Source organism: Macaca thibetana, chromosome 15 (genome assembly GCF_024542745.1).
Source record: "Macaca thibetana thibetana isolate TM-01 chromosome 15, ASM2454274v1, whole genome shotgun sequence".
In the NCBI taxonomy this organism is placed as follows: Eukaryota; Metazoa; Chordata; class Mammalia; order Primates; family Cercopithecidae; genus Macaca; species Macaca thibetana.
In genome coordinates this window covers 79,942,364-79,969,821 of record NC_065592.1, presented here as the reverse complement: position 1 = coordinate 79,969,821, position 27,458 = coordinate 79,942,364, and the positions used below count along the sequence as shown (strand labels likewise).

General features: G+C 44.9%; 2 protein-coding genes across 3 annotated transcripts in view; one reads left to right on the top strand and one right to left on the bottom strand.

Moving 5' to 3' along the window:
- The window catches only part of LOC126937902 (putative COBW domain-containing protein 7), a 952,477-nt gene that overhangs the window by 718,931 nt on the left and 206,088 nt on the right, over window positions 1–27,458 (bottom strand). The gene's annotated exons all lie outside the window — the stretch shown is intronic.
- Window positions 1,861–27,458, top strand: part of DMRT1 (doublesex and mab-3 related transcription factor 1) — a 130,627-nt gene continuing 105,029 nt past the window's right edge. For both annotated transcript variants that reach the window (XM_050761761.1, XM_050761760.1), the window contains exons 1-2: window positions 1,861–2,419; window positions 7,283–7,466. In XM_050761761.1, coding sequence (XP_050617718.1) covers window positions 2,066–2,419; window positions 7,283–7,466 — 538 coding nt within the window. In that variant the 5' untranslated portion in view covers window positions 1,861–2,065. The remainder of the gene's footprint in view (window positions 2,420–7,282; window positions 7,467–27,458) is intronic.

The window sequence follows — 27,458 nt, the reverse complement described above, 5'->3', positions numbered from 1 at the left end:
TAGTCCCAGCTACTTGGAAGGCTGAGGCAGGAGGATCCCTTTAGCCCAGAAGCTGGAGGCTACAGTGAGCTATGACTGTGCCATTGCACTTTAGCCCGGGCAACAGAGCAAGACTCTATCTCTAAAAAATAAATAAATAAATAAAATATAAATCTGGAAAAAGAACATAAATATTGGATAATAGCAATTGACATGCGTGTTTTAATGGAAGATTTAAGAGGCATGAGATATTCTGAACAAAGTAGTGGTTATCATTTATAAGGTTCCAGAATGGGATAGATGGTTGCATCCTAGCTCCTGTCAGGAGTAGAGTTTCACTGGTTTCACAGGTAGAGGTGCTGTGTAAAGCTAGATGCTTCTTTTGGAAGTAACTTTCAGACAGAGAATACTAATGGAGAAATTTCAGACTGAGGGAAAGGGCCCGTGAGAGAGGCCTCAGAATTAGAGCTCCAAAGGCAGATTCGAGGATTTCAGAACTCAGTACTGAAAACACCAAACTGCTGAAAGAGGTGGCCACAGTACAACCATTTTGATGAGAAGCTGAACAGGGTGACCATGCCTCTTTGGAGAAATAATCCCCTAGGTCTGGAGGCGGCCCAGGATCCTGAAGGTTAATACCAGTTCTGGTGGGAAAGAAGGAGCATTCAAAGTGCATTAAGACCCACTCCCGGGTCTTTAACTCGTTAACATGGAAAACAATAGCAAAGCACTGCTGGGGCCCCCTGCTGTGTGTATAGAATATACCGGAATACTAAGACATGGAGATACCAGCTGGGAGCTACTGCAGAGATTCAGACTTGAGGTGAAGGACTGGTCTTAGGGAGCACGTGGGTGAGTAGAAAGAACTGCTCAGCAGGCCTTAGCTGCTGAGCATTTGTTGTGCAGGTGCAGAGAGGACACAGGCATGGCTGGGGCGGAAGTTCAGGATGAGAACCCTGGGACAGGCTGTAAGATGATCGAACCAGGTTGGTTTGTTTGTTTCTTTTTTTTTTTTTAAGATGTATAATGACATACAGTAAAATGCACAGATATGAAGTGTAGAATGAGTTTTGATAAATGTCTACATATGTGTAACCACCCCCCACCTCAGTTTTTTAACATATATGTTTCTTTTTGAGTTTCCCGTGCCTGCAGAGTGTAAGTTCAAGCGGCCTCACAGGCAAGAAGCTATATGCACCTGAAGTGAACGGGAACACGGGCTGGAATAGTAGATCGTAGATCGTAAAGTTATCTGGAGCGAAGGAGGTAGAAGTCTTGTGAGCAAATGAACACTGGTGCAGGAAGGGATAAACGGAGAACAGAAAGTTCCAACCTTTGAAATTTTTGAAGTGCTTGTGCCCTGCACACTGAGGATCTTATTTGCCGTACAAATAGGGCAAATCTTATTTACCCTATACATTTCTGAGGCCTTCCACCTCATAGCTCTTAAGAGAGAAAAAAAAATTTTTTTTCTGACTTGGCTGTTGCCAAAGTCGGCTCTATCAAATCTGGTGCGCCCCTCTGGGGGAAAGGGAGCTAGAAGACTCCGTAGGGTGGTTTGCACCTCCTCCAAGCATGCAAGCATGGCTCTGCTCTTGACCTGGGGAGTCCAGCTTCCTCGGTGCAACGTGCTTTGGCAACCGGGTCTTGGCGCCTCCGAGAGCGGGGGGAGGGGTGCCCACGATTCCCAGGCCGCTCTGTACCTCTCGGTGGGCTTGCAGGGACCCTGTAGCAAAGCCCTGGATGCTTGCAGCCAGTGCAAGTTTGCAAGCAGCTGGAGAGCGGTGGCTGGAGTCGGGGGGCGGTGGGCGTGGCCACGCTCCCTCCCAGGCAGTCCCGGGAATGTTCTGAAAAGTATCCAAAAGTTCTGAGTCGCGCGCGCGCGCGCCAAAAGAAAAGGCACAACCCCCCACCACTCCGGGCGTGGCGTGTCCAGACCTCGCCACTCCAGCTGCACCTCCGGCTGCAGCGAACACGTCTCCTGCGCCTCCTCCTCCCGAGCCTCGCTGTCCGTCGGGTTCATACCTGGCAGCAATCACCAGGCGAGAGAGGCGGCCAGAGTGCTCGCACTTCTCCTAGGGGCACCATGCCCAACGACGAGGCATTCAGCAAGCCCTCTACACCGTCGGAAGCCCCTCACGCCCCCGGGGCACCGCCGCAGGGCAAAGCTGGGGGGTTTGGCAAAGCGTCTGGGGCGCTAGTGGGGGCGGCCGGCGGTTCGAGCGCCGGGGGCAGCAGCGGCGGAGGCGGCTCCAGCTCCGGGGCGTCGGGCCTGGGTGCCGGGAGCAAGAAGTCCCCACGGCTGCCCAAGTGCGCACGCTGCAGGAACCACGGCTACGCGTCGCCGCTCAAGGGCCACAAGCGCTTCTGCATGTGGCGGGACTGCCAGTGCAAAAAGTGCAACCTGATCGCCGAGAGGCAGCGCGTGATGGCCGCGCAGGTGGGTGCGGGCGTCCGGGAGCCGGGGTTCAGCCCTAGTTTTTTTTTTTTTTTCTAGATGGAGTCTCGCTCTGTTGCCCCAGGCTGGACTGTAGTGGCGCGATCTCGGCGCACTGCAACCTCAGCCTCCCGGGTTCAAGCAATTGTCCTGCCTCAGCCTCCCAAGTAGCTGGGACTACAGGCGCGCGCCACCATGCCCGGCTAATTTTTGTGTTTTTAGTAGAGATGGAGGTTTCACCATATTGGTCAGACTGGTCTCGAACTCCTGACCTCAGGTGATCCACCCGCCTCGGCCTCCCAAAGTGCTGGGATTACAGGCGTGGGCCACCGCTCCCGGCGGGGCCCGAGTTTTTTAATGAAGTCCCCCCAGCATGGCCGTCGCCATGTGGGTCCTGGGTTGTGGAAAGACGCCGCGGTACTTGGCCGACGGCCGCTGCGCTTGGGGTCCTGGGCTCCCGGCCACGCTACAACGCCAGTCTGAGAGGGCCGGAGACGTGTCTCTGATCCCGCCCACCGGGCAGAGTTGCGGGCTTCGCTCGGCTCCGGGTTCCCCACGATCTCTGACCCTGCCTTTCAGCGGAGTTGCGGGGTTAGCCTGTACGGGAGTCCATGGGATCTCTAACTCGCGCCGCTGAAGAGAGTCGCGGGGGTTCCCTGTGCTCCCGGGTCCCTGAGATCCCTGATCCCGCTCTCAGGGCAGGGAATTTCGGGGTTCGCCCCTCTGCGCTTCCCCGCGATCCCAGAGTCCGCGCTCCAAGAGTTGGCAGGGTTGGTTGGTCTAGAGGAGTCTTCAGGATCTTCGCTCCGGCCCTCCGAGGTGAGGGTAGTGGGGAGGGTTCGATTCCAAGGGAATCCCCGGGATCTCTAGCCCCGCTCTCCCAGCAGAGTATTGCGGAATTCTCTCCGCTTCAGGGTCCCAAGATCTCCAACCGTGCCTTGGGAGCTGAGGGTTTCGGGGTTCGATTTCATCGAGCGCCCCCAGAATCCCTGACTCTGCCTCTTTGCTGAGTTGCACTTAAATAAGAAAGGATCTTGGAGGGCGCCAGTGCTGGCCGTTCCGTTAAGGGGAAAGGGAGACTCGGCCGGGCTGCTGCTTACCAGGGTAACCTGTCGGAAAGCCTTATTTGTCTTTCTGGAAAAGTCTCTGCAGTGGACGCGCGTTGCGTGGTCTTTCCTGAGCGTCTGGCGCACTTTTTATCTTTGTCCCGCGTGGATGGAGGCTGAGCGCCTCAGCCATTTTGAGAACTCTGGAAATTTTATTAGGGTTTTAAAATTTGCATTCTCGACCGAAGATTAAAGTGCAAATTCTTTCAATATGTTTTAAAGCACGCTTACGAATTTAAAAAAATATGCGCAGGTGGAAAAAAGCGCGCTAGGTAGGGTTTGAGATTTTTGTCCGTCTGTGGTTTTGTTTTTTTAAAGGTTCGTAAGTCGGCTAGTAATTTAACATTTTAACGGAAAGTTAATGTCGTTAGTATTCTAAAAGGATTTTTAGAAGGCAGTAATCTACGTTATTTCCAGTTAAAAGTTGTTTCATCTTTTTAAGACAGGTTATTCAAAATGAAAAGATAACAAATGTTTGCTAACGATGTGCTACTTTTGATTAGGAACATGTAAATATCCTCCATTGAAAACAAATGCCCTAAGGTTATATGCTTTTATGTAATACTTTAGATTTTTACAAATGTGTTTTATACTAAACGTGTTTTGACTTCACAGATGGCGAGTGCAATCATGAAAATATATATTGTTTTGTCTAATTTCTTAATAGATATTTTAAGCTTAATCTATAGTGGATGAAAATAATACACTGGGTGTGGCAATAAAATGCGTCACAATGAGTTTACTGAAAAAATTAATGGACCTTTAAATTACACTGGGTAGAAAAATACTCTAAACATTTAGTCTTTGGCTTAAATGTTTCGTGTGGAGAACATGCTTGGGGGATTTCTCAAAATGTAGTAAAAATATTCTAGCAGAGAAATTAATTTTGAATAACCTTTATTAGTTGAGGCTGCTTACACCGTTAAAAACAAAAGCAACTCAAGGTCACTTAGAATGGGAAACTTCAGTATTTTTTTCTACACCAGAATGTGTGTACTGTGCCAGATGAATCCTTAAAAATCCGTAAAACAACTACTTTTTAGTCATTTTTAAATAGTTTGAAATTGATCTTATATATGATTCTAAAATAATCGTATAGTTGCATTTTTAATCAATTGTTATCCCCTTTCCTTTTTATATATTTCCTAAGAAACATTGAGAGAAGGTCCTTAGCGAGATACCTGAGCATTTTGGATATGCATTGGGTTTGTGTAAGGAAGGATGTGAGTATGCACTGACATACTTCAGAGGTTTGCAGGGTTTAAAACTTCTTTCTGGTCAGATTCATTGATGTTCCCTTTCTAAGCCTCTTGGTTAATAATAGGAAATTCAAGCTTAATTATTTAATCTTAAGTCATTAATTATTTAAGGTCAATTTTTCTAAGTCGAAGACTATTTTTGGCCATGAGGAAAAATTACTTCCCAATTAATCAGCTTTCTATGTTTGGACTGTAGTTTTCCTAAAGCAACATATAAATTGTAGTTGTTTTTTCTTCCTTTCTTTTTTTTTTTTAGACGGGAGTCTCGCTCTGTTCCCCAGGCTGGAGTGCAGTAACATGATCTTGGCTCACTGCAACCTCCGCCTCCCAGGTTCAAGTGATTCTTCTGCCTCAGCCTCCTGAGTAGCTGGGACTACAGGCGCACGCCACCACACCCGGCTAATTTTTGTATTTTTAGTGGAGATGGGATTTCACCATATTGGTCAGGCTGGTCTCAAACTCCTGACCTCAGATGATCCACCCGCCTCGGCCTCCCACAGTGCTGGAATTACAGGTGTGAGCCACTGCGCCCGCCCCGCCCCTAGTTGAGTTTTGTAATCTAACGTTTTGATTTTACCTTTGGCTTATATTTGGGCAGCTCTGCGGTAGGAGTGCTTCACTGTCATTTCGTGAGCACCATACCTTAGTCAGTTTCAACAGAAAGTCTTTGTTATATGCAGTAAGCAAAAATACAGTTAATTTTCTTTAAACCTGTTTTTTTAATCTTGTTTTTTTAATCTTATTTATTTATTTATTTATTTTGAGGAGTCTTGCTCCATCGCCCAGGCTGGAGTGCAGTGGCTTGATTTCGGCTCACTGCAACCTCCGCCTCCTGGATTCAAGTAATTCTCCTTTACACCTCCTGAGTAGCTGGGATTACTGGTGCATGCTACCTCGCCTGGCTAATTTTTGTATTTTTAGTATACGGGGTTTCACCATATTGGTCAGGCTGGTCTCAAGCTGCTGACCTCAGGTGTTACCCCTGCCTTGGCCTCCCGAAGTGATAGGACTACAGGTGTGAGCCACCCCACCTGGCCTTTTTTCAATCTTTAACAATGTTATTTAAAAGAAGATAAATTGAAGAGGGACCATGAAGAGTATGTCAGGTCCTTTCCAGTCTCCAGTTCTGGCTCTCTCCTTTCGTCTGTCTGGAATATCACACACCTGTCTTCACCCTTCCTCCCTGCCTTCTGCCTCTTCTGCCTTCAGGGACTTCAACGCCAGATTCCAGTCCCTTTCTCCACTGCTTCTCCCACATGCTCCCTCCACCCCAGGAAACGGGGCTCTCCAGGCTTTCCTAAGCAGCCCCTGCCTTTCCTGTCCACCCTGTTCCATATTCTTCCAGTATGTTCTGCCCCTTCATCCTTGCCTGTCCAAGTCCTCCTCATCCTATTCTTCAATGCTCTGTCCAAATACTACTGCTGGCTGATTTTAACATGTTAAAGACATTTCTCTCTTTCTTCTGTAGGAGTGAAAGGTACTTTCTTCTGTGTACCACTCTTGTGGTGGTTGTCACAGTTTGCCTTGTGTTGTAGTGGCATGTTTGCTTGCCTCCTGTTTCGCCTTTTAAAAAATTTTTTTTTGGAGACGTTGTATTGCTTTGTTGCCTAGGCTGGAGTGCAGTGTTGTGATCTTGGCTCACTGCAACCTCTGCCTTCTGGGTTTAAGCGATTCTTCTGCCTCAGCCTCCTGAGTAGCTGGGACTACAGGTGGGCCAACATGCCCGGCTAATTTTTGTATTTTTTTTAGTGAGGATGGGGTTTCACCATCGTTGGCCAGGCCAATCTCGAACTCCTGACCTCCGGTGATTGGCCCACCTCTGCCTCCAAAAGTGCTGGGATTACAGATGTTAACCACCATTCTTGGCCCTGTTTCATTTGTTAAACTGTAAGTAATGTAGGATCCAATCTATTCTTACTGGTCCCTGTTTTTAGTACAGTGGCCTTTTGCAAGTTTGTGGAATGAAGGAGTGAGTGATCCCATTTTCCTTCCTAATCTGTCACTGCTTCTGACCTCCTCTGCTCTTTAGATTGTACTCCTTCACTTGGCTGACTACAGCTTTTTCCTGATCCTCCCTAACCAACCATATTCTACACAATGATTTGTTTAACAAGCTTTTCTGTTTGTTTGTTAAGAGACGGGGTCTTACTCTGTCTCCTAGGCTGGAGTGCAGTGGCGCGATCATAGCCCACGGCAGCCTCAAACTCCTGGGCTTAAGTGATTCTCCTGCCTCAGGCTCCTGAGTAGCTGGGATTCCAGGCATGTGCCACCACGTCTGGCAACAAGCATTTTTTGAGCACCTACTGTCTGGCTCAAAACTGTTTCTAAGCTTTGCACATCATAGTTGCCTGGGTGGGTTTGAGAAGAAATGGGAGATTTTCAGACCTCACCTCCAGAGCTAGTGAATCGTGGTGTCTGGGATGGATGGGGCTTCTGTGCTTTGGCAAAGCTGATTCTGGAGTGCTGGAGGATGACTCGTTGTCGTTGTCGTGTGCTTCCAGGTGGCCCTGAGAAGGCAGCAGGCCCAGGAGGAGGAATTGGGTATCAGCCACCCCATCCCACTGCCCAGTGCAGCCGAGCTCCTTGTCAAAAGAGAGAACAATGGCAGCAACCCGTGCCTCATGACTGAGAGCAGTGGCCCCTCTCAGCCACCACCAGCCAGTGTCCCCACCACTGCAGCTTCAGGTAATCTGGGGGCACTGGGGTTCACATGGAGACTGGGCATGAGGGAGGAAGAAGGGCTGCAGCCACAGAAACAGGACTCCCCTGAGCTACATACAGTGTTTAGAGCTTAGAGGATTTTGTAAAGGATTCTCCCTCTGAAGGTCTGTTTTTGTCTGCATCACAAAGGCAGGGGCTATGAATTCTAGAAATGCAGGTTCAACTCTTTCCTGTTCATTATTAGTCAAGACTGAATCTGGACAGGGAATGATGTCAGAGAGAGGTGAGTTTGTTCAGATTTCATCTCAGTCCACCCCTTCATTTTCCAGACATCCTTGTGGGAACTAAACGTCCTTGTTTCCTAGAACTAGAAGTCCACTTCTCCACTGCATCCATTTGGGGAAAGTGTCTAGAAAGGCCCAATCCTAGTGTCAGATTTGAATGAGCACTGGGAAGTAACACAGGAAGGCAGGCCACATTGGCTTGAACTCTCTCCCCTGGGTGCTAAGGAGGACTGTGTTCTTTTTTACACATGTGAAACCTGAGACATAGGCAGTTACGGGATTGGCCAAGTTTACTGAATTAGAAAGTATCTGCCAGGCCGGGCGCGGTGGCTCAAGCCTGTAATCCCAGCACTTTGGGAGGCCGAGACGGGCGGATCACAAGGTCAGGAGATCGAGACCATCCTGGCTAACATGGTGAAACCCCGTCTTTACTAAAAATACAAAAAAACTAGCCGGGCGAGGTGGCGGGCGCCTGTAGTCCCAGCTACTCGGGAGGCTGAGGCAGGAGAATGGCGTAAACCCGGGAGGCGGAGCTTGCAGTGAGCTGAGATCCGGCCACTGCACTCCAGCGTGGGCGACAGAGCGAGACTCCGTCTCAAAAAAAAAAAAAAAAAAAAAAAAAAAAAAAAAAAAAAAAAAAAAAAAAAAAAAAAAAAGTATCTGAATGAGTTTATCTGTCTCCAAAGCTCAATACTCAATGTGCTTACTGCACTAGGTCTCTAAATTACAGGGGTCTGGAGTAAAGTACAGGGGTCTGTTCCAGTATGGAAGCCCCCAGCCACATGTGGCTATTTAAATTTAAATTCATTACAATGAAATAAATGAAAACATTCAGTTTCTTCATTACACCAGCCACATTTTGTGTGCTCAATAGCCACATACAACTCAGGGCTACCATATTGGATAATGCGTTTCTGTCTCTTAGAAAGTCTAATTTGATGGCACTGGTCTAGAATGTGGGAGCTATAAGACATCCACCAAATAAAGACCTGTGGAATCTTATTGTTCCTGGCAATTAAATACACATACTATAATTCACAGAATATCTTTAAATGTCTTTAAAGTGTTCTAAGCTCCATGAAATACAGCCTAGCAGTGTGATAATCACCCTGACTAAGCTTTCATGAATTACTCAGTTTGCTGGGCTTAACCACTGTGTACTAAAGTCACACAACCGTATATCATTAACTAGCTGTGCAACTTTGGAGAAGTTACTTAAGCTCTCTGGGCCATTTTTTTCCTCTTGTCAAAAATGAGGGAAAGGGTTCCTGAGGGTCTTAAAGATCTTATGAATCTTGGCCATTATTAAAAAGGAAGTTAAGCAGAAAAGAAGTTAAAAAAGAAGTTAAGCACCAAAGAAAGCAGGAAGGTGTGTCTGTGTCTGTCTCTGTGTATTTTACTGAAGTTATTGACTATGTAATTAACAGAGGTCAAGATACTCTTTTTTCTTTGCTTGGATTGGCTACTCAATAGTATGTCCTTATAATAGTTTTCTTTTCTTTTTTCTTTTTGAGATGGAGTCTTGCTCTGTTGCCAGGCTGGAGTGCAGTGGTGTGATCTTGGCTCACTGCAACCTCCACCTCCTCGGTTCAAATGATTCTCCTGTCTCAGCCTCCTGAGTAGCTAGGACTACAGGCGCCTGCCACCACTTACCCGACTAATTTTTGTATTTTTTAGTAGAAATGGAGTTTTACCATGTTGGCCAGGCTGGCCTTGAACTCCTGACCTCAAGTGATCCACCCACCTCAGCCTACCAAAGTGCTGGGATTACAGCCGTGAGCTGCCGTGCCCAGCCAAAACTTTGCTTTTCATAGAAAGGAAGGAGTATATCAGAAATATGATCTTTACGCTTTAAGATTTTAAGATGTGTCCAAGGTTTAGTGACTAAATGATACAGGGTCACGGCTAATCTGGTGGATTTAGTTGTGGGGCTGAGATGAGAAATGGGATGTGTCACATGAGTAAAGACGGCAAATCCCAGTGCCGGGTTTTCCGTAGGGGAGTAACTCATTTGATTTTCACAAATGTCTCAGGAGGTAGGAATTATCCTCATTTACAGATAGGAAAGCCAAGGCTTAGTAAATGGTAACGTAAGGAGGCTGCCACAGAATGGAGCTGGCTGAGCTAGGATTTATTCCAGCCCTGTCTGGTTCCAAAACCCATGGATTTCCCATTCCACTTGACTGGGACCAGTTGTCATGTTTCCTTGAAAAATGGACACTTATGATTGTTTAGAGGCTGTGGTCTAATCCTCAGAGCAATTTAGGGCTGGTGGACAGTTAGCAACAATGTTAGGGGAAAAAGTCCCTGCCATTCTATGTTGGCACAGAAGACAGCAGCCATGGGTCTTCACAGGAAGAAATACAGGGAAAGGCCAGTGATGGATCAGTGTCAGTGCTGGATGTGGCATGACATCACGGTTTGATTATAAACCCTAAGATACTAGAGCTTTAGAGAAGGACTTCAGGCTGTGCAGAGTTCAGAACGACTCTCACAAGGGTGTTTCAGAGTGGTGATAGGGAAAGTTACAAAAGGAAGCAGCAGTGGGGCAAGATAGAGGGTTCAGGGTCAAGGAGGATTTTACCAGAGTCCCTTCCTCACCTGTGGAGTTGACAGACCTTGGAGTCATTCTACAGCCTTGAACTAGCACTCATAGGGAAGGGGAATGTGGAAGCCTACAGTGTGCTATGCTCATTTGCTCAGGCACAGGTGGGCAAGTATGGCTCCGGGGGAGCCTTTACCTTCTGAGGACGATGGGGCTCACTCTCTCTCTTTTTTTTTTTTTTTTTTTTGAGACAGAGTTTTGCTCCTGTTGCCCAGGCTGGAGGGCAATGGCACAATTTTGGCTCACTGCAACCTCTGCCTCCCAGGTTCAAGCAATTCTCCTGCCTCAGCCTTTCAAGTAGCTGGGATTACAGGCATGCGCCACCTGGCTAATTTTGTAGTTTTAGTAGAGACGGGGTTTCCTCCATGGTGGTCAGGCTGGTCTCGAACTCCTGACCTCAGGTGATCCGCCCGCCTCAGCCTCCCAAAGTTCTGGGGTTACAGGCGTGAGCCACCATGCCCAGCGGACAATAGGTTCTCTGCTAACCAGCTCATGTCTGTGGGGCAGGAGCCACAGGTTGCTGTCATTCATGGGATTTGCTACCAGACCTCCCGAGTGGGGACTGATAACTTCTGGACTGGGTTAGGATGTGAGCAAGAGGGAAAATGAAATGCCAGCAGAATTAAACTACATAAATATAGAGACAGAAAGATGGAGTGTGGGAGTGTAGGGGAGAGAGAAAAAGACAGACTGACTGTGGAGAGTCCTGAAGCTTGTATGCAGCAAAGGGAGCTTAACTTCTTCGATAGCTTCCTACTAACAAATATATAGCTTATATTCATTTTTCAGAGGTTGGCTTTACTTAAAATAATTTCATGCAGGTAAATGGTAAACATGTATAGTGGAGTACAAAAATATATTCCATAAAAGATCATTGTTCTTCTAACCCCAACCTGCAGCTCTCTTTGTCATTCCAGGATGACTTACTACATGTACAGATGTATGTGTCTGTTTATCCTTTTCATATGTACGTGTAAAATATTCACATAATTAATATAGTAGAAGTGTATTGTTTATACTTCTGTCTAATTAGCTTTTTTCATTTACTACAGCTGAGAATTTTTAGTAACCTAGAATTCCACTGTATAGATGTGGAAGGCCGGCCAGGCACAGTGGCTCATGCCTGTAATCCCAGCACTTTGGGAGGCCGAGGCGGGCAGATCACCTGAGGTCAGGAGTTCTAGACCAGCCCGGTCAACGTGGGGAAACCCTGTCTCTACTGAAAATATAAAAATTAGCCGGGCATGGTGGCACACGCATGTAGTCCCAGTTACTTGGGAGGCTGAGGCAGGAGAATCTCTTGAACCTGGGAGGTGGAGGTTGCAGTGAGTCGAGATTGTGTCATTGCACTCCAGCCTGGGCGACAGAGTGAGACTCTGTCTCAAAAGAAAAAAAAAGGGAGGCCGAGACGGGCGGATCACGAGGTCAGGAGATCGAGACCATCCTGGCTAACACGGTGAAACCCCGTCTCTACTAAAAATACAAGAAAACTAGCCGGGCGAGGTGGTGGGCACCTGTAGTCCCAGCTACTCGGGAGGCTGAGGCAGGAGAATGGCGTGAACCCGGGGGGGGGGGGCGGAGCTTGCAGTGAGCCGAGATCGCGCCACCGCACTCCAGGCTGGGGCATAGAGCAAGACTCCGTCTCAGAAAAAAAAAAAAAAAAAAGAAAGAAAGAAAAATAGATGTGGAAGGCTACAATTTGAAGTTATGCAGTGAGAGGTGAAAGTTGTAGGAGGTGTCATGGAGTGGTAAAACCTAGCAACCCGGCACACCTTGGGGCAAGTTGCTGACTTTCTACTTTCTGATACCTGATGTCTAGTGTTTACTAGGTCGGTAGCTTAGTGAAATGTAGTCGACTTTTATTTATTTATTTATTCTTTGATACAGAGTCTCACTCTATCGCCCAGACTCAAGTGCAGTGGCACAATCTTGGCTCACTGCAACCTCCACTTTCTGGGCTCAGATGCATTCTCTCACCTCAGCCTCTTGAGTAGCTGAGATTACAGGTGTGCACGGCAATGCCCTGCTAATTTTTGTACTTTTAGTAGAGACAGGGTTTCACCATGTTGGTCAGGCTGGTCTCAAACGACTGACCTCAAGTGATCTGCCCGCCTCAGCCTCCCAAAGTGCTGAGATTACAGGCGTGAGCCACTGCATCCGGCCTTAGTAGACTTTAAAGTCCTTGAAGTTTCTTAGTTATCTCCTTTTGGCTCCCAAAAGGGCCAAAAGTGAAGAAGAGAAGTGCTTAAGAATTATTGCCAAGATTATTGGCCAAATTCTGAGGACACTTAGAAGGAAGTTAAGTATTGTTTCATTTATTGGAGAAACTTGGCCTCTCTGAGGAGGATAACATATATTGGAAGAAAACCTCTAAAATCTTTAGCCAAAGATTGGCTAAGACTGACCAGATTAACTGGATAGTCTTTGAATAACGAGTATAAAATATTTTTGTTGTTATTTTCTTATATGACTGTGGGTATTACTGTGGAAAGAAATAGCCTTTTGAAGAAATTCTGTTTATTGCTGTTGCTGTTGCTTGTGCTATCAGGATCAGTTGTTAGCCGTACACTTTTTTTTTTGAGCCAGTCTCGCTCTGTTGCTCAGGCTGGAGTGCTGTGGCGCGATCCCAGCTCACTGCAGGCTCCGCCTCCCGGGTTCAAGAGATTCTGGTGCCTAAGCCTCTTGAGTAACTGGGATTACAGGTGCTTGCCATTACCCATTTTTTGTATTTTAGTAGAGAAGGGGTTTCACCATGTTGGCCAGGCTGGTCTTGAACTCTTGACCTCAAGTTATCCTCCTGCCTCGGCCTCCCAAAGTGCTGAGATTATAGGTGTGAGCTACCATGCCCGGCCACAGATACGCTATTGATAAGCAAATAGTTTATTCCCAGCCATTTTTGGAGTATTCAGAAAAAAAAAAAAGATAAACGTTTTTGGCAATGAATGACAAAGAATTAATGGCAAATTTACATTTTTTTCCTGTGGTTTCATTTTTTGAACTTTGGCATAAAATGTACTTTTTTTTTTTTTTCAAAAGTTATTGGCTGACTTAAATCTCAGGTCTTCTTCCTCTTTGTAAATTTAGGCTCCTCTTTGTTTTATTTAATATTCTACTTTTTCTGTAATCTGTCATGTTCCTATAGAATGCTGTTTGACACAGTGCTTATGCTAGGGTCTGCATAGTTCTCTGCCTCTTCTTTTCTGTGCAGAAACTGTCAGATGAAGGGTTGCATTGTAGATAATTCACTTCTGCATGTGTGCCCTTTGTAAGGACCTGAATGTTATCTCTCTTGGGGCCCTCCCTTTTGGAGCACCGAGGACTTCCATCCACACTCACATTCACCCTCCCCCAGATCAAACCACCTTGGGCCCCCCTGGGCAGCTCCAGCCTCTTCTGTGGCTCGTGGCCCAGTTTCAATCACCTTTCCCCTGTTAGGAGGGTCAGTCAGGTCTGTGTCTCATATTGAAGGGGCCTTTCCTTCACTTTTCTTCGGCAGTTACTCCACTTGGAGAGCATACAGCGAGAGAGCACATGCCAGTTGGGAAACACATTGTGTTGTATGTTTAAGTGCTTGAAAGTTCATAAAACATGAAATGTGTTCGTTTGAAAATGGAATAGTGTCCCATGCAGTTTTTACAAGTAAGATATATGGCTGGTGAATTCACAGTGGAAGCTACTGAGTTGTTTAAATTAAAAACACTTTTTTAGAGCAGTTTTAGGTTCACAGCAAAATTGAGAGGAAGGTACGGAGATTTTTTTATATACTCCTTGCCCCCACACATGCAGAGCCTCTCCCATGTTACCAGCATCCCCCATCAGAGTGGTGTATTGGCTAGCATCGATGAACTTACATTGATGCATCATTGTCATCCAGAATCCATAGTTTGCGTAGGGGTTTGCTCTTGTTGATGTACTTTTTTGGGTTTGGACAAATGTATAATAGCATGTGTCCACCATTATAGTATTCAGAGCATTGTCACTGTCCTAAAAATTCTTTGTGAGGTTATTTAAATTTAAGATAGCATTTTAAACATTTTAGAGTTTTTGCAAATTTTTATTTTACATTTTTATTTAATTAATTTTTTTTTTTTTTTTTTTTTTTGAGACGAAGTCTTGCTCTTGTTGCCCATGCTGGGTTGCAGTGGTGCGATCTTGGCTCACTGCAACCTCCGCCTCCCAGGTTTAAGGGATTTTCCTGTCTCAGCCTGCTGAGTAGCTGGGATTACAGGCGTTCGCCACCACACCTGGCTAATTTTTGTATTTTAAATTAGCCACTCCCACTAATTTTTATATTTTTGGTAGAGGCAGGGTTTCACCATGTTGGCCAGGTTGGTCTTGAGCTCCTGACCTCAGGTGCTCCGCCCACCTCGGCCTCCCAAAATGCTGGGATTACAGGCATGAGCCACCAGGACTGACCATTATTATTTATTTAGAGACAGGGTCTCATTCTGTCTCCCATGCTGGAGTGTAGTGGCTCCATCATGGCTCACTGCATCCTCCAACTCCTAGGCTCAAGCAATTTTCCTTCCTCAGCCTCCCGAGCAGTTAGGACTACAGGTGCGCCCTATCATGCCTGGCTAATTTAAACATTTTTTCGTTTTGTGGAGACAGGGTCTTGCTTTGTTGCCCAGGCTGGCCTTGAACTCCTGCTTCAGCTCCCAAAGTGCTGGGATTACAGGTGTGAGCCTACACACTAAGGCCATTTTTTTTTTTTTTTATTTTTCAAGACACAGAGGTTTGTTCTGTTGCCTAGGCTGGAATGCAGTGGCACAATCATAGCTCACTGTAGCCTCAAACTCCTGGACTCAAGTAATCCTCCTGCCTCAGCCTCCCAATTAGCTGGGACTACAGGCGTGCTACATGTTCAGCTAATTTTTTTTTTTTTTTGGAAACAGAGTCTCAATCTTGCCCAGGTTGGAGTGCAGTGGCGTGATCTTGGCTCACTGCACCCTCCACCTCCCAGGTCAAGTGATTCTCATGCCTCAGCCTCCTGAGTAGCTGGGACTACAGGCGCATGTGACCATGCCTGGCTAATTTTTGTATTTTTTGTAGAGACAGGGTTTTGCCACGTTGGCCAGGCTGGTCTTATCTTTGGAGTTTTCTAATGTTGTAAAGGAGGAAATACTTTATTCAAATAAGCAATAAAAGCGTTTTATACAAATTGGATTGGGAGTTTATTTTTGAAAGATTTTGGCCACTTAAGTGAAATGAGATCCATTTGATTTTAGACAGCTTTCAATTACAGCTAGAATAGGAAATGATACTAGATTAAGAAAAAGGTTTTCAGATAAAAACATTCCCAAATTTTACTTTCAAATAAAACAAATTTTCAGAGTTTCTAGCAAAACAAAACTCCTTAAACTGAAGCAGTAGAGGCAGAAATGAAAGAAAACACTTAAGATTAATGGGACTGGTGGGTTTTTTTTGGTTCGTTTGTTTTTGTATTCATTTATTTATTTTATTTATTTATTTAGACAGAGTCTCGCTCTGTCACCCAGGCTGGAGTGCAGTGGCGCGGTCTCAGCTCACTTCAAGCTCTGCCTCCTGGGTTCACGCCATTCTCCTGCCTCAGCCTCCCGAGTAGCTGGGACTACAGGCGCCCGCCACCACGCCCAGATAATTTTTTTTTTTTTTTGTATTTTTAGTAGAAACGGAGTTTCACTGTGTTAGCCAGGATGCTCGATCTCCTGACCTCCTGATCTGCCTGCCTCGGCCTCCCAAAGTGCTGGGAATACAGGGGTGAGCCACCGTGCCCGGCCAGGGACTGATGGTTTTGATAGCCCATTTTAGATAGCATCTCAATTTTGTTTATCTCAGGGATAGTCTTTGCTTATATGTCAAGTATCGCAGTTTAATTGGTCAGATAGAAACTTTTTGTGGAAAGTATTTTAATAAAGCAATTATAAAAACAAAGTACACAGGAAGTAACCTACTGGTCTACCTTTGACTAGAAAGGAAATTTAGAAAACATCTAGAGCCAGGAAACACTTAAATACAGGAGTTAAATTTACAAATAAATTTTATAACAGCCTACCACAGTCACAAGATTCTGGTTTTAGAACGTTTTAGTCACTCCCCATGTACTCTTCCCTCCAGCCCTAGACAGACACTAGTATATTTTCTGTCTCTACAGAGGTGTCTATTCTGGAAATTTTATATAACTGGAATGATAAGATGTGTAACCTTTTGTGTCTTACTTCTCTTACTTAGCCTGATGTTTGTAAGTTTATCCACGTCGTAGCATGTGGATATTTTAAATTATTATTGTTCCTTTTTATTACTGAGTAATATTTCATTATATGGATATATGCCACATTATGTTTGTTTATCAGCTGATGAACGTCTGGGTTGCTTATGGTTTTCGGCTATTATGAGTAATGTTGCTGTGAACTTGTGTGCACAAGGTTTTGAATGAATGTGTGTTTCATTCTCTTGGGTATGTACCAAGGAGTGGTGTTACTGAGTTTTCTGGTAACTCTGTCCTTCACATTTTGAGGAACTGCCACCCTTTTCCAGAGAGGCTGCACTGTTTTACATTCCTACCAACAGTCTATGAGGGTCCCAGAAGATCCAAACTAAGTTTTTTTTAAGTTACAAGGGAAGATGCCTTGTGGCATTATCTGTGGCCAGCAAGCCACAGATAATTAAAACCCCGTGAGAGTCTCTCATGGCGAGTTTAGATTATGAAGGATTCTATAGGTTTGCGTTTTATTATCAATAGATACATGTTAATAGTCAGGCTGGGTGCGGTGGCTCACACCTGTAATGCCAGTACTTTGGGAGGCCGAGGTGGGTGGATCACCTGAGGTCAGGAGTTCAAAACCTGCCATGGTGACACCCCGTCTCTACCAAAAATACAAAAATTAGCCAGGCGTGGTGGCACATGCCTGTAATCCCAGCTACTCAGGAGGCTGAGGTGGGAGAATTGTCTGAGCCCAGGAGGTGGAGGTTGCAGGGAGCTGAGATTGCCCCACTGCATTCCAGCCTAGGCGACAGAGCAAGACTCTGTCTCAAAAAAAAAAAAATTTTTATATATATATATAATTTTAATATATATATATTTTTAAATTTTATTTATTTAAATATATTTATTTAAAAATTTTAAACATATATATATTTCTCAGTCTTTGAAAAATGTTCCTATTTTACTTCATTGTCACATAGAGTTTATATTGAAAGGAACAGTGTTTGTGGAAGTAAAGCAATTCGTGAAGGGACCTGGGAGAGGCTTTCTTTGCTGTAGCTGTATTATTGGTTGGTAGAAATATTGGTATCTATAGGAAGGGCTAAAGTAACATTTTGGACTTTGGGTGACATGTGTTTCCTGAAAACGAGGGAGCAAGAATTCTGTTGCCCTAAAACTTGGCAAGAATAATTTTAGTCTGTGAGTTTCTAAAATTGGAGAACCACTGTCACTCTTCTGGGGAGTGAAAGAGAAAACCTGAGGCCGGGCGCGGTGGCTCAAGCCTGTAATCCCAGCACTTTGGGAGGCCGAGACGGGCGGATCACGAGGTCAGGAGATCGAGACCATCCTGGCTAACACGGTGAAACCCCGTCTCTACTAAAAAATACAAAAAACTAGCCGGGCGAGGTGGCGGGCGCCTGTAGTCCCAGCTACTCGGGAGGCTGAGGCAGGAGAATGGCGTAAACCCGGGAGGCGGAGCTTGCAGTGAGCCGAGATCGCGCCACTGCACTCCAGCCTGGGTGACAGAGCCAGACTCCGTCTCAAAAAAAAAAAAAAAGAAAGAGAAAACCTGAGAGTTGGTGAAAATGGACAGCTGTCCTTCATGTGGCCAGTGGGAAGAGGGCAGTTCACAGACTTGCAGACCCGGTTTTAGCATTGGGGAACTTTTATAGGTGGTGATACTAGGTATTGTCCTTGTATGGTGCTGCCTTGCACTTGCTGCCATAGGGAACTTTTGGAAGGTCACAAAGGTCATCTGTGTCATCAGTGTCACTTGGCTACTCATCAGCGTCCCCCTGGAGTTCTTTGACTCACGTATTCCTAGTTACCTAGTGGTTTGAGGATCCTGTCCTGTTGATCACCCCTCAGGTACCTACTTACTTTTGGAGTCTTGTGAATGTCTTCTTTCCCTCTTTTTATATTAATTAATTAATTTTTTAAATCTTTCATTGTGGTAAAATATGCACAACTTAAAATTTATCATTTTAGGCTGGGCGCGGTGGCTCACGCCTGTAATCCCAACACTTTGGGAGGCCGAGGTGGGTGGATCACCTGAGGTCAGGAGTTCGAGACTAGCCTGACCAACATGGCAAATCCCTGTCTCTACTAAAAATACAAAAATTAGTTAGACGTGGTGATGGGTGCCTGTAATCCCAACTACTTGGGAGGTTAAGGCAGAAGAATCGCTTGAACCTGGGAGGCGGAGGTTGCAGTGAGCTGAGATTGCACCATTGCATTCCAGTCTGTCTCAAAAAAAAAAAAAAAAAAATATATATATATATATATATATATATATTTATCATTGTAACCATTTTTAAGCATAGAGTTCAGTGGTATTAGGTACATTCACCATAATGTGCAGCCGTCACCACCATCCATCTCCAGAACTTCCCAGACGGAAACTCTGTACCCATTAAACGGTTATTTCCCATTTACCTCTCTCATAAACTAACTTATGACTGAGGCCAGTCTCTTCTGCAAGCCTAGCTTTCTTCAAAGCTTCCTGGCTTCTGAAATCACCTATAGACTCACATGAGTTAAGATGATTCCTTTGATCTTTGCCAGCATCCTTTCTTGCTCTCTTCTCTTAACTCCCAAATGTTTCCTGTATTGCTGACTTCTTTCTTTGTTTTATGTGCTGCTCTAACCTATGCCTCTTGGGTAATGGTGGGCTCCAAAGTCTATCAAATAACTGAGGTTTATAGGGAAGGGATGCAGGGGACTGTATACTAACACCTTATGTAGTACATTGTAAATTCTGTCTGATGATCTGGACTCTGAGCCTAGGAGTGCCCTTAGTTGTACTGTGAAGCAAAGGAAGGTGGAGTGGGGGTGCCTGTGGGTCCCGTGGGGCTCTAAATGCTCTCTCACTGAGTGTTGACTTGTCAAGGTCCCTTTTGCAGTTGTTAGAAGCAGCTATGCAAATGTATATGTGCATTTCTGTTTCAGCCTGAAGGTGTCTTCACTTTCCAAATGATAAAAAAACCAATGTTTTTGACTCTCCTATGAAAATTCACATAAATATTGATTACTGTTGTTGAACCAAATTACACTTCAAACCAAGTTTATGCTAGTCTCTTAACGTCTGCAGGCAGACTTCATAGTTGCTAATCTGGTCTTATTGTACAATACCACTGAACATGCTTTCCAGAAAAAAATGTATAAGAAACTCTTAAAGTAGACTATAAATACTGGGTAGTTGTCAAAAGAAAATAATCAATTCAGTGTAATAGTAATAGCAGATTTTCTGATTTTTATTGGCATTGAGGGTTCTTAGATACTGCTTCAGCCGTCCATTGCCATTCAACGTATACTAACAGATGCCTTTCAGTGTTGATTTCAGCACTTATAAAAATTGCCCTTAACTACCCGTTAACTCTAGTCCTGAGGTTTTAGGGTTTATCTCAAATATATAGTGGGTCACGGTGGCTCACGCCTGTAATCCCAGCACTTTGGGAGGCCAAGGCAGGTGGATCAGTTGAGGTCAGGAGTTCAAGACCAGCCTGGCCAACATGATGAAACCTCTGTCTCCACTAAAAATACAAAAATTAGCCGGGCGTGGTGACATATGCCTATAGTCCTAGCTACTTGGGAGACTGGGGCAGGAGAATTGCTTGAACCCAGGAGGCGGAGGTTGCAGTGAGCCGAGATCGTGCCATTGTACTCCAGCCTGGATGACAGAGCAAGACTCCATCGCAAAAAAAAAAAAAAAAAAAAAAAAAAATACATAAAAAGTAAAATAAAATATATAAAATACAAATTAGTTCAGTGAAGCAGATTGAATTTATCAAAGAACAATAAATGTTTGCTGAATTGAATTGAATTCATCTCTGCTGGAGAGTTTGCTGTCTGAGCAAGATTTCCTCCCTCGCTCCTCTTACTCTGTTTTTCCAATTTACTTCTTTATTCATTCAACAAATGTTCATTCTATGGCTGCATTGAGCCAGATCCTATTGTAGGTGCAGGATATATAGCAGTGCATATATCTCTCTCATGGATCTTATATCTCTGGGGGGTTGCCGGGGAAGACAGTTGATAAACAAGTACATCAATAAATAAGATATTTGCTGTAAGTGGTAAGTGCTGTAAAGAAAAACAAAGTGATATGATGGATGTGACCAAGGGGACAGTGGCTGTTTTAAATAGGGTGGTCAAAGAAGGAAGGTCTGTCTAAGGAAGTTAAATCGGAGCTAGTCCCAAATGACAGTGAGCTGTTTTCATCAAGATCTGGGGAAAGAGCATTTGAGGAGAAAGGAGCAGCAAGATGAGATTGTGCTGAGGCAGGCAGCTGTGAGCCTGAGTGCTGTGCACACAGGGTAATGACACCAGTGGGGTTGTGTCATGGGCTTATAGCAGTAGGGCTGCACAGGTAGGCCACAGAAAGGGTTGGGAGTTTAGCATGAATGCAGTGGAAAGCCATTAACTACTAAAGCAATGAATGGTGTGATCTCATTTACTTTCTTAAAATATCTCTCTGCTGTTGTGTGGTGTTGTTTGAAGGGACCTAGGTGAGAGATTGATGGGAAGGTTGTGCTGTTGTCCAGGTGAAGGGGAGAGCTGCTTAGACTGGGGTGGTGGCAGTAGAGGTGGAAAGAAAGGCTGGGACGGGAAGTCTATATTGGGGGTACATTTATGTGTAATTTTGGTAGGTGTTGTCAATGGTATTCCCTTATATGAGTGGCTGCTACAGCGTTGCCAGTACTAGGTTGTTGGGGTTTTCCTAGTTAGGTGAGGTTATGTACATCAGTGTGGTCAGGTGAATAATGGCCTCCCAAAAGATGCCTATGCCCTAATCCCTGGAACCTGTGAAGATGGTACCTTACATGGCAGAAGGGACTTTGCAAATGTGATTGAGTCAAGAGTCTTGAGATGAGCGAGATGATCCTGGATTTTCTGGATGGGCACAATTTAATGGCATGAATCCTTAAAACTGGAGCGCTCCCTGGGTGTGGTAGCTCATGCCTGTCATCCCAGCACTCTGGGAGGCTGACACTGAAGGATTGCTTAAGCTCAGGAGTTTGGGACCAGCCTGGGCAACAGCGAGATCAGGACTCTACAAAAAAAAAAAAAAAAAAAAAAATAGCCAGGTGTGGTGGTGAGTGCTTTTAGTCCCAGCTGCTCGGGAGACTGAAGTGGGAGGATTGCCTGATCCCAGGAGTTCGAGGCTGCAGTGAACAGTGATCATGCCACTGCATTTCAGCCTGGGTGACAGAGTGAGGCCATGTCTCTGAAAAAAAAATACAGGGCAGGGGAAGGGTGGACAGAATCTTTCCTGGCTGCTCCCAGAGATGCCATGACAAAAGACACGGGAAGGTTTCCAAGCTTGAGGGAGACTTGACCTGCTGTTGCTGGCTTTGAAGGTGGAGGAGGGGAACCCTCAGCCAAAGAATATGGGAGGCCTCGACAGGCTAGCAACAGCCCCCAGCTGACAGCCAGCAAGGAATGGGACCTCAGTCCTACTAACACGCAGGGAGCTGAATTCTGCCAGCTGACTGATTGAGCAAAGAAACAGTCTCTGCTAAAGGTTCCAGAAAGAAACGCAGCTCCACAGACACCTTGACAGAGACTGGTGTCAGACTTTGGACCCACAGAACTCTAAGATAATCCATTTGTGTCATTTGCGCCACTAAATTTCTGGTGATTTGTTAACAGTGAAAGATGACTAATGCAACTGGTATAGTTTATAATCTAGATTTCCCTTGTTAGTGGGGTTGAACATCGTTCCGTATATTTAAAGGTCTTTTGTATTTTTTTCTCTGAACTGTCTATGTCCTTTGCCTATTTCTCTATTGATCCCGGCCAACATCAAGAAATTCCTTATTTATTGTGGAGATGGGCCCTTTTTGATATGAGCTGCAAGTTTCCCCCCACTATTTGGTGTTTTAAACCAGGAAACTATATGAGACTGGCAGGAGACAGACTGCAGGGGTGAGAAGAACCCCAGGACTGAGTCCTTGTCACTGCACTCTTTGGAGGACGAGCAGAGGAGCCTGTAACTTTTCCAGTTCCTGTTGATAGGCCATTCTTCAGTCCAAATGAAAATGGCCATAGAATGGCTAAACCAATGTGTTCGTATTCTTTCTTCTCCTTCTCCTTCTGCCGCTGCCGCCGCCGCTGCTGCTGCTTCTTCTTCTTCTTCTTCTTTTTCTTTCTTCTTCCTCTTCCTCATCTTCTTCTCCTCTTTCTCCTTCTCCTTCTTCTTCCTCTTCTTTTTTCTTTCTTTCTTTTTTTTTTTTTGAGACGGAGTCTTGCTCTGTCGCCAGGCTGGAGTGCAGTGGCATGATCTCGGCTCACTGCAACCTCTGCCTCCCAGGTTCAAGCGATTCTCCACTTCAGCCTGCCGAGTAGCTGGGATTAAAGGTGCCTGCCAGCACGCCCGGCTAATTTTCATATTTTTAGTAGAGACGAGGTTGCACCATGATGGCCAGGCTGGTCTTGAACTTCTGACCTCAGGTGATCTGCCCGCCTTGTCCTCCCAACGTGCTGGGATTACAGGTGTGAGCCACCATGCCCAGCCAGTATTCTTTTTTTTTTTTTTTTTGAGATAACACTTTGCCTTTGTTGCCCGGGCTGGAGTGCAGTGGCGCGATCTCGGCTCAATGCAAGCTCCGCCTCCTGGGTTCACGCTATTCTTGTGCCTCAGCCTCCTGAGCAGCTGGGACTACAGGCGCCCACCACCACGCCCGGTTAATTTTTTGTACTTTTAGTAGAGACGGGGTTTCACCGTGTTAGCCAGGATGGTCTTGATCTCCTGACCTCGTGATCCGGCTGCCTCGGCCTCCCAAAGTGCTGGGATTACAGGCATGAGCCACTGCGCCTGCCTGCCAGTATTCTTTTAACTTCTATTCCTCAGTTCAGTTTTAGCCATGAGTAGGTCTCAAGTTTTACACCAAAAGCTTCAATGACTAAACCATTTCACAGTCACGGCTTGGAAGTTTCACAGTTCCATTCATTATATAATAAACTGTGGTTTGGCCATGATGCAGGAATGGGGAGATATACTCTCCAGTCACATATTCTGGTTACTAGAGGCTAATCTTATTCTTACCAGTATGGTCAGTGTGCATGGAATTAGAATGCATGTTACCTTCAGCTATCTCAGAGTCATTTTACTGTGTGCGTTGATGTGGAATGAGCGTTGTCATTATTCCTGCATGACATTTCCAGGTTTTCCCTGAGAGAATGGTATATGGTAGTGGAAGCTCGATCAAAGGTCTTGAATACTGAAGACACCTGGGAAAAGAGATTTGTTGTTATCTTGATAACTTTATACCTGGAAAGGACTCTCAGTGAAAGAACCTAAGATCTGGAGTCAAGACCTGGCTCAGTGTCTTACCACCTCTCTGATTTTCAGCAGTTCATTTAACTTTGTCTATTTGTTGATTTGTGAAATGAATAAAATAATATCTATCTAGTATATCTCATAGAATTGTTAGAGTGCTCATTTTTTTCTTAAAATATGTGTGGTACTTAATTTTTTCATAAATCTTATATATGATGTATATGAAATATAAGATATTTATGAAAAAATATCTTTGTACACTGTGATGAAGTAAATGAACATGTCATAGAGCTCACATTTCAGATATTAATAGGAGGAGCAGATTAATGAGCCTGGATATGATTTATCCTGTAGCCATAGACTAGTTTTTGCAAAATGAAGCTACATGAACAGATACAACAAGAATTATATCTTTGGGTGAGGATTATGTAACCCATCACATTTCCCTACACCCCCAGTTGCCAGGAATCTCTGCTCAAACTTGGTAAATGTATTAAACCGTCCCATTAGAATATAAGTATTCCCCCTTCTTTTCATGACCTTGCTTTTCTTTTTCTGTTTTGTTGACTTCACTGATAGATGCCTTCAGTATTGGCCATCTGTCATCCTTTCTAAAGAGAGAGAGGGCAGGGCATGGCACGGTGGCTCACGCCTGTAATCCCAGCACTTTGGGAGGCCAAGGCTGGCGGATCACCTAAGGTCAAGAGTTCGAGACCAGCCTGGCCAACATGGTGAAACCCCATCTCTACTAAAAATACAAAAATTCACTGGATGTGGTCGTGGGCACCTATAATCCCAGCTGCTCAGGAGGCTGAGGCAGGAGAAACGCTTGAACCCAGGAGGCAGCAGCTGCAGTGAGCCAAGATCTCATCACTGCATTACAGCCTAGGTGACAGAGTGAGAGTCTCTCTCCCAAAAAAAAAAAAAAGAGAGAGAGAGACGCTGGGGGTTGTTTTATAACCACACAAATACTCAGGACTCTTGAGTTTGGGACGTTACCTTCAGCAGAACAGGTAAAGCACCATCAATGCACATTTAGAAATCATCAGGACATGCATGTCGGATTAAGAAGCAGGAGGCATCAGCACTGACCTGCAGGTGGGACAAGAGAATGTCATCACCACCTTTAAGAAGAAATGTGGGAAAGCTGAACTAAGTGTGTCACACTGTGATCCATTGCAAAAGGGACTCACTTACCCCATGGTGGGGATAGTATTTTTAATTGTTTAGTTTCAGAAGTTTTCCTTCTTGAAAACACTCTCAAAACTTGTGTTTACTTGAAAATAAACAGTGTCAGATTTTTCATTAGGGGCAAAACAGCAACGAGGGAGTCTCAAGGACACTATTGGGCTGATACACTGATACCAAATGCAGTGGATGGGCAAGAAAGTAACAAGCGGAAGCAATGTATGTTTGTGGTGCATAATTCCTCATTAGCGAGTCTGAGATGTGTGTGAGACTGTCCCATGGCTTCCCACCCCAGGAGCTGCTACCTTGTAGAGTGCAGTCATTCACTTGATGAAGGTGGTGTTCATTTTCCTTATCACCCTCTCCCTCAATTTTTATCTGAGAGATGGAATTATGAGTTACGGGAGAAAGGAGTAAGAGGCACATCAAAGCCTTTTTGTGTGGCTTTGAATAAGGGGCCTTATTGGTTTGGGGTGGTTAGCTTTGGGTGTGCTATTTTCATCATGAAGCACCTGGGGTTTGTTTTTTTCTAAAAGATGTAGATAAACTAGAGAGAATCCAAGGGAAGGGCAACAAAAATGATGTATGACTTGGAGAGAAGGAGAATAACAGTCTATAAATATTTGAAAGGTAATATAAAAGAGGGAGCGAGATTATTTACAGCAGTGGAGAGGAGTTTGACAGGGAACAAAAGCATGCATCTAGGAGCCGGGGGAAATTGGGTAGGACTGAAAAAAACAAAGCATAATAAGGGTGATTAAGCAAAGAAATGTAATTCTCGCATTAGTTTGTGTTTCCAGGATGCAGTATGGTAGGAGGAAGAAGTGACGTTTGTCAAACTGAAGATCCACACACGACTGAATCACGTTTTCCTAATTCCTCTCTGTGAAGCCAGGAGAGCGGGCAGTGCTTTATTCTGTGCCTCCTGAGCATGTAGTCGGTTTAATTCTCAACTCTTTGGCATTACATTTTCATAGGTGATAGTAATAATTATAATCCGAGCAGCTCTCATTTACCGAGTGTCTGCCTTGTGGCAGGTATTGTCTTATTTATATTTTCATTTAATCTTTACTGCAACTCTGTAAATAGGAAGTATGTTTTTTCAATTATAGGGAAATTGAGGTTCAGTAACTTCCACAAGATGGCACATGTATTAAGTGGTGGAGTTGGAACTCAAACCCAGGTCTGTGACCCACAGCACATGCTCATGCCCTACATTGGGCTCCGTTACTCTGTCATTGTGGTCATGAGAGTAGTAATTGGGACCCAGTAGGTGGCCAGGTGGTTTGTATTCTGGTACAGGGGTAAGTAAAATAGTTACGTCCAAGGCTCCCTTTGCTTTCCTTTTCTCTTATTTTCCTTTCTTGAGATATACTTTCTCTGTATCAGTAAGTGCAGTGTTATTAACATACTACCTTTTATCATTCTATAAATTAAGTTATACTATAGGCTTTTAGTCATCCTTGTGATTATATAGTGATATGTACAATCTCACTTAGCAAATAAGCGATTGTTGTTTTTTTATTTTTTGAGACAGGGTCTCTATCGCCCAGGTTGGAGTGCAGTCATGCGATCACAGCTCACTACAGCCTTGACTTCCTGGGCTCAAGCAGTCCTCCCACCTCAGCCTCCCGATTAGCTGGGACTACAGGAGCAAGCCACCATGCCCGGCTAATTTTTGTATCTTTCTGTAGAGATGGAGTTTTACCATGTTGCCCAGGGTGGTCTCAAACTCCTAAGCTCAAGCGATCTGCCTGTTTCTGCCTCCCAGAGTGCTGGGATTACAGGCGTGACCACTGCACCTGGCCTGAAAGAAAATATTTTACAAGGCAAGCATTATCCTGGATCTTACGGGGGATCTCTTAGCTGTATTATATATTTTCTTTAGCTTTCTGTCTCTGATATTTGATAATATCCGGTGTATTGATGATGATAGCTTTAAAAAGACAAAATTCACAGAATTATTCACTACTTAGAATAAAAGTGAAGAGCTGTGTGTCTGGGTTTTTCGTGTTATTACAAGAAGTTACTGAACCTGGAATCAAAAGGCCTGGGTTTCAATCGCAGTTCCAGCTATGTTTCTTTGTGTGCTGGGCACCTTTCTAAGCATAGCTAGCTCCTCTGTCTCAGGCCGTTGTACTTCCTGGTCTCTCAACCTTACAAGGTTATCGTAGGTAGCGTTTGAATGAATATACGTAAAATGTTGTTTATGAATTGCAGAGTATACTTAAATGAAAAATTAAGTTTAAAAGTTAGCATTGACTGGGCGCGTTGTCTCATGCCTATAATCCCAGCACTTTGGGAGGCCAAGGCAGGTAGATGGCTTGAGCCCAGGAATTTGAGACCAGCCTGGGCAACATGGTGAAACCCCGTTTCTACAAAAAACAAAAAAATTTACCGGGTATGATGGCACACACCTGTGGTCCCAGCTACTCAGGAGGCGGAGTTGGGAGGATAACCTGAGCCTGGGGAG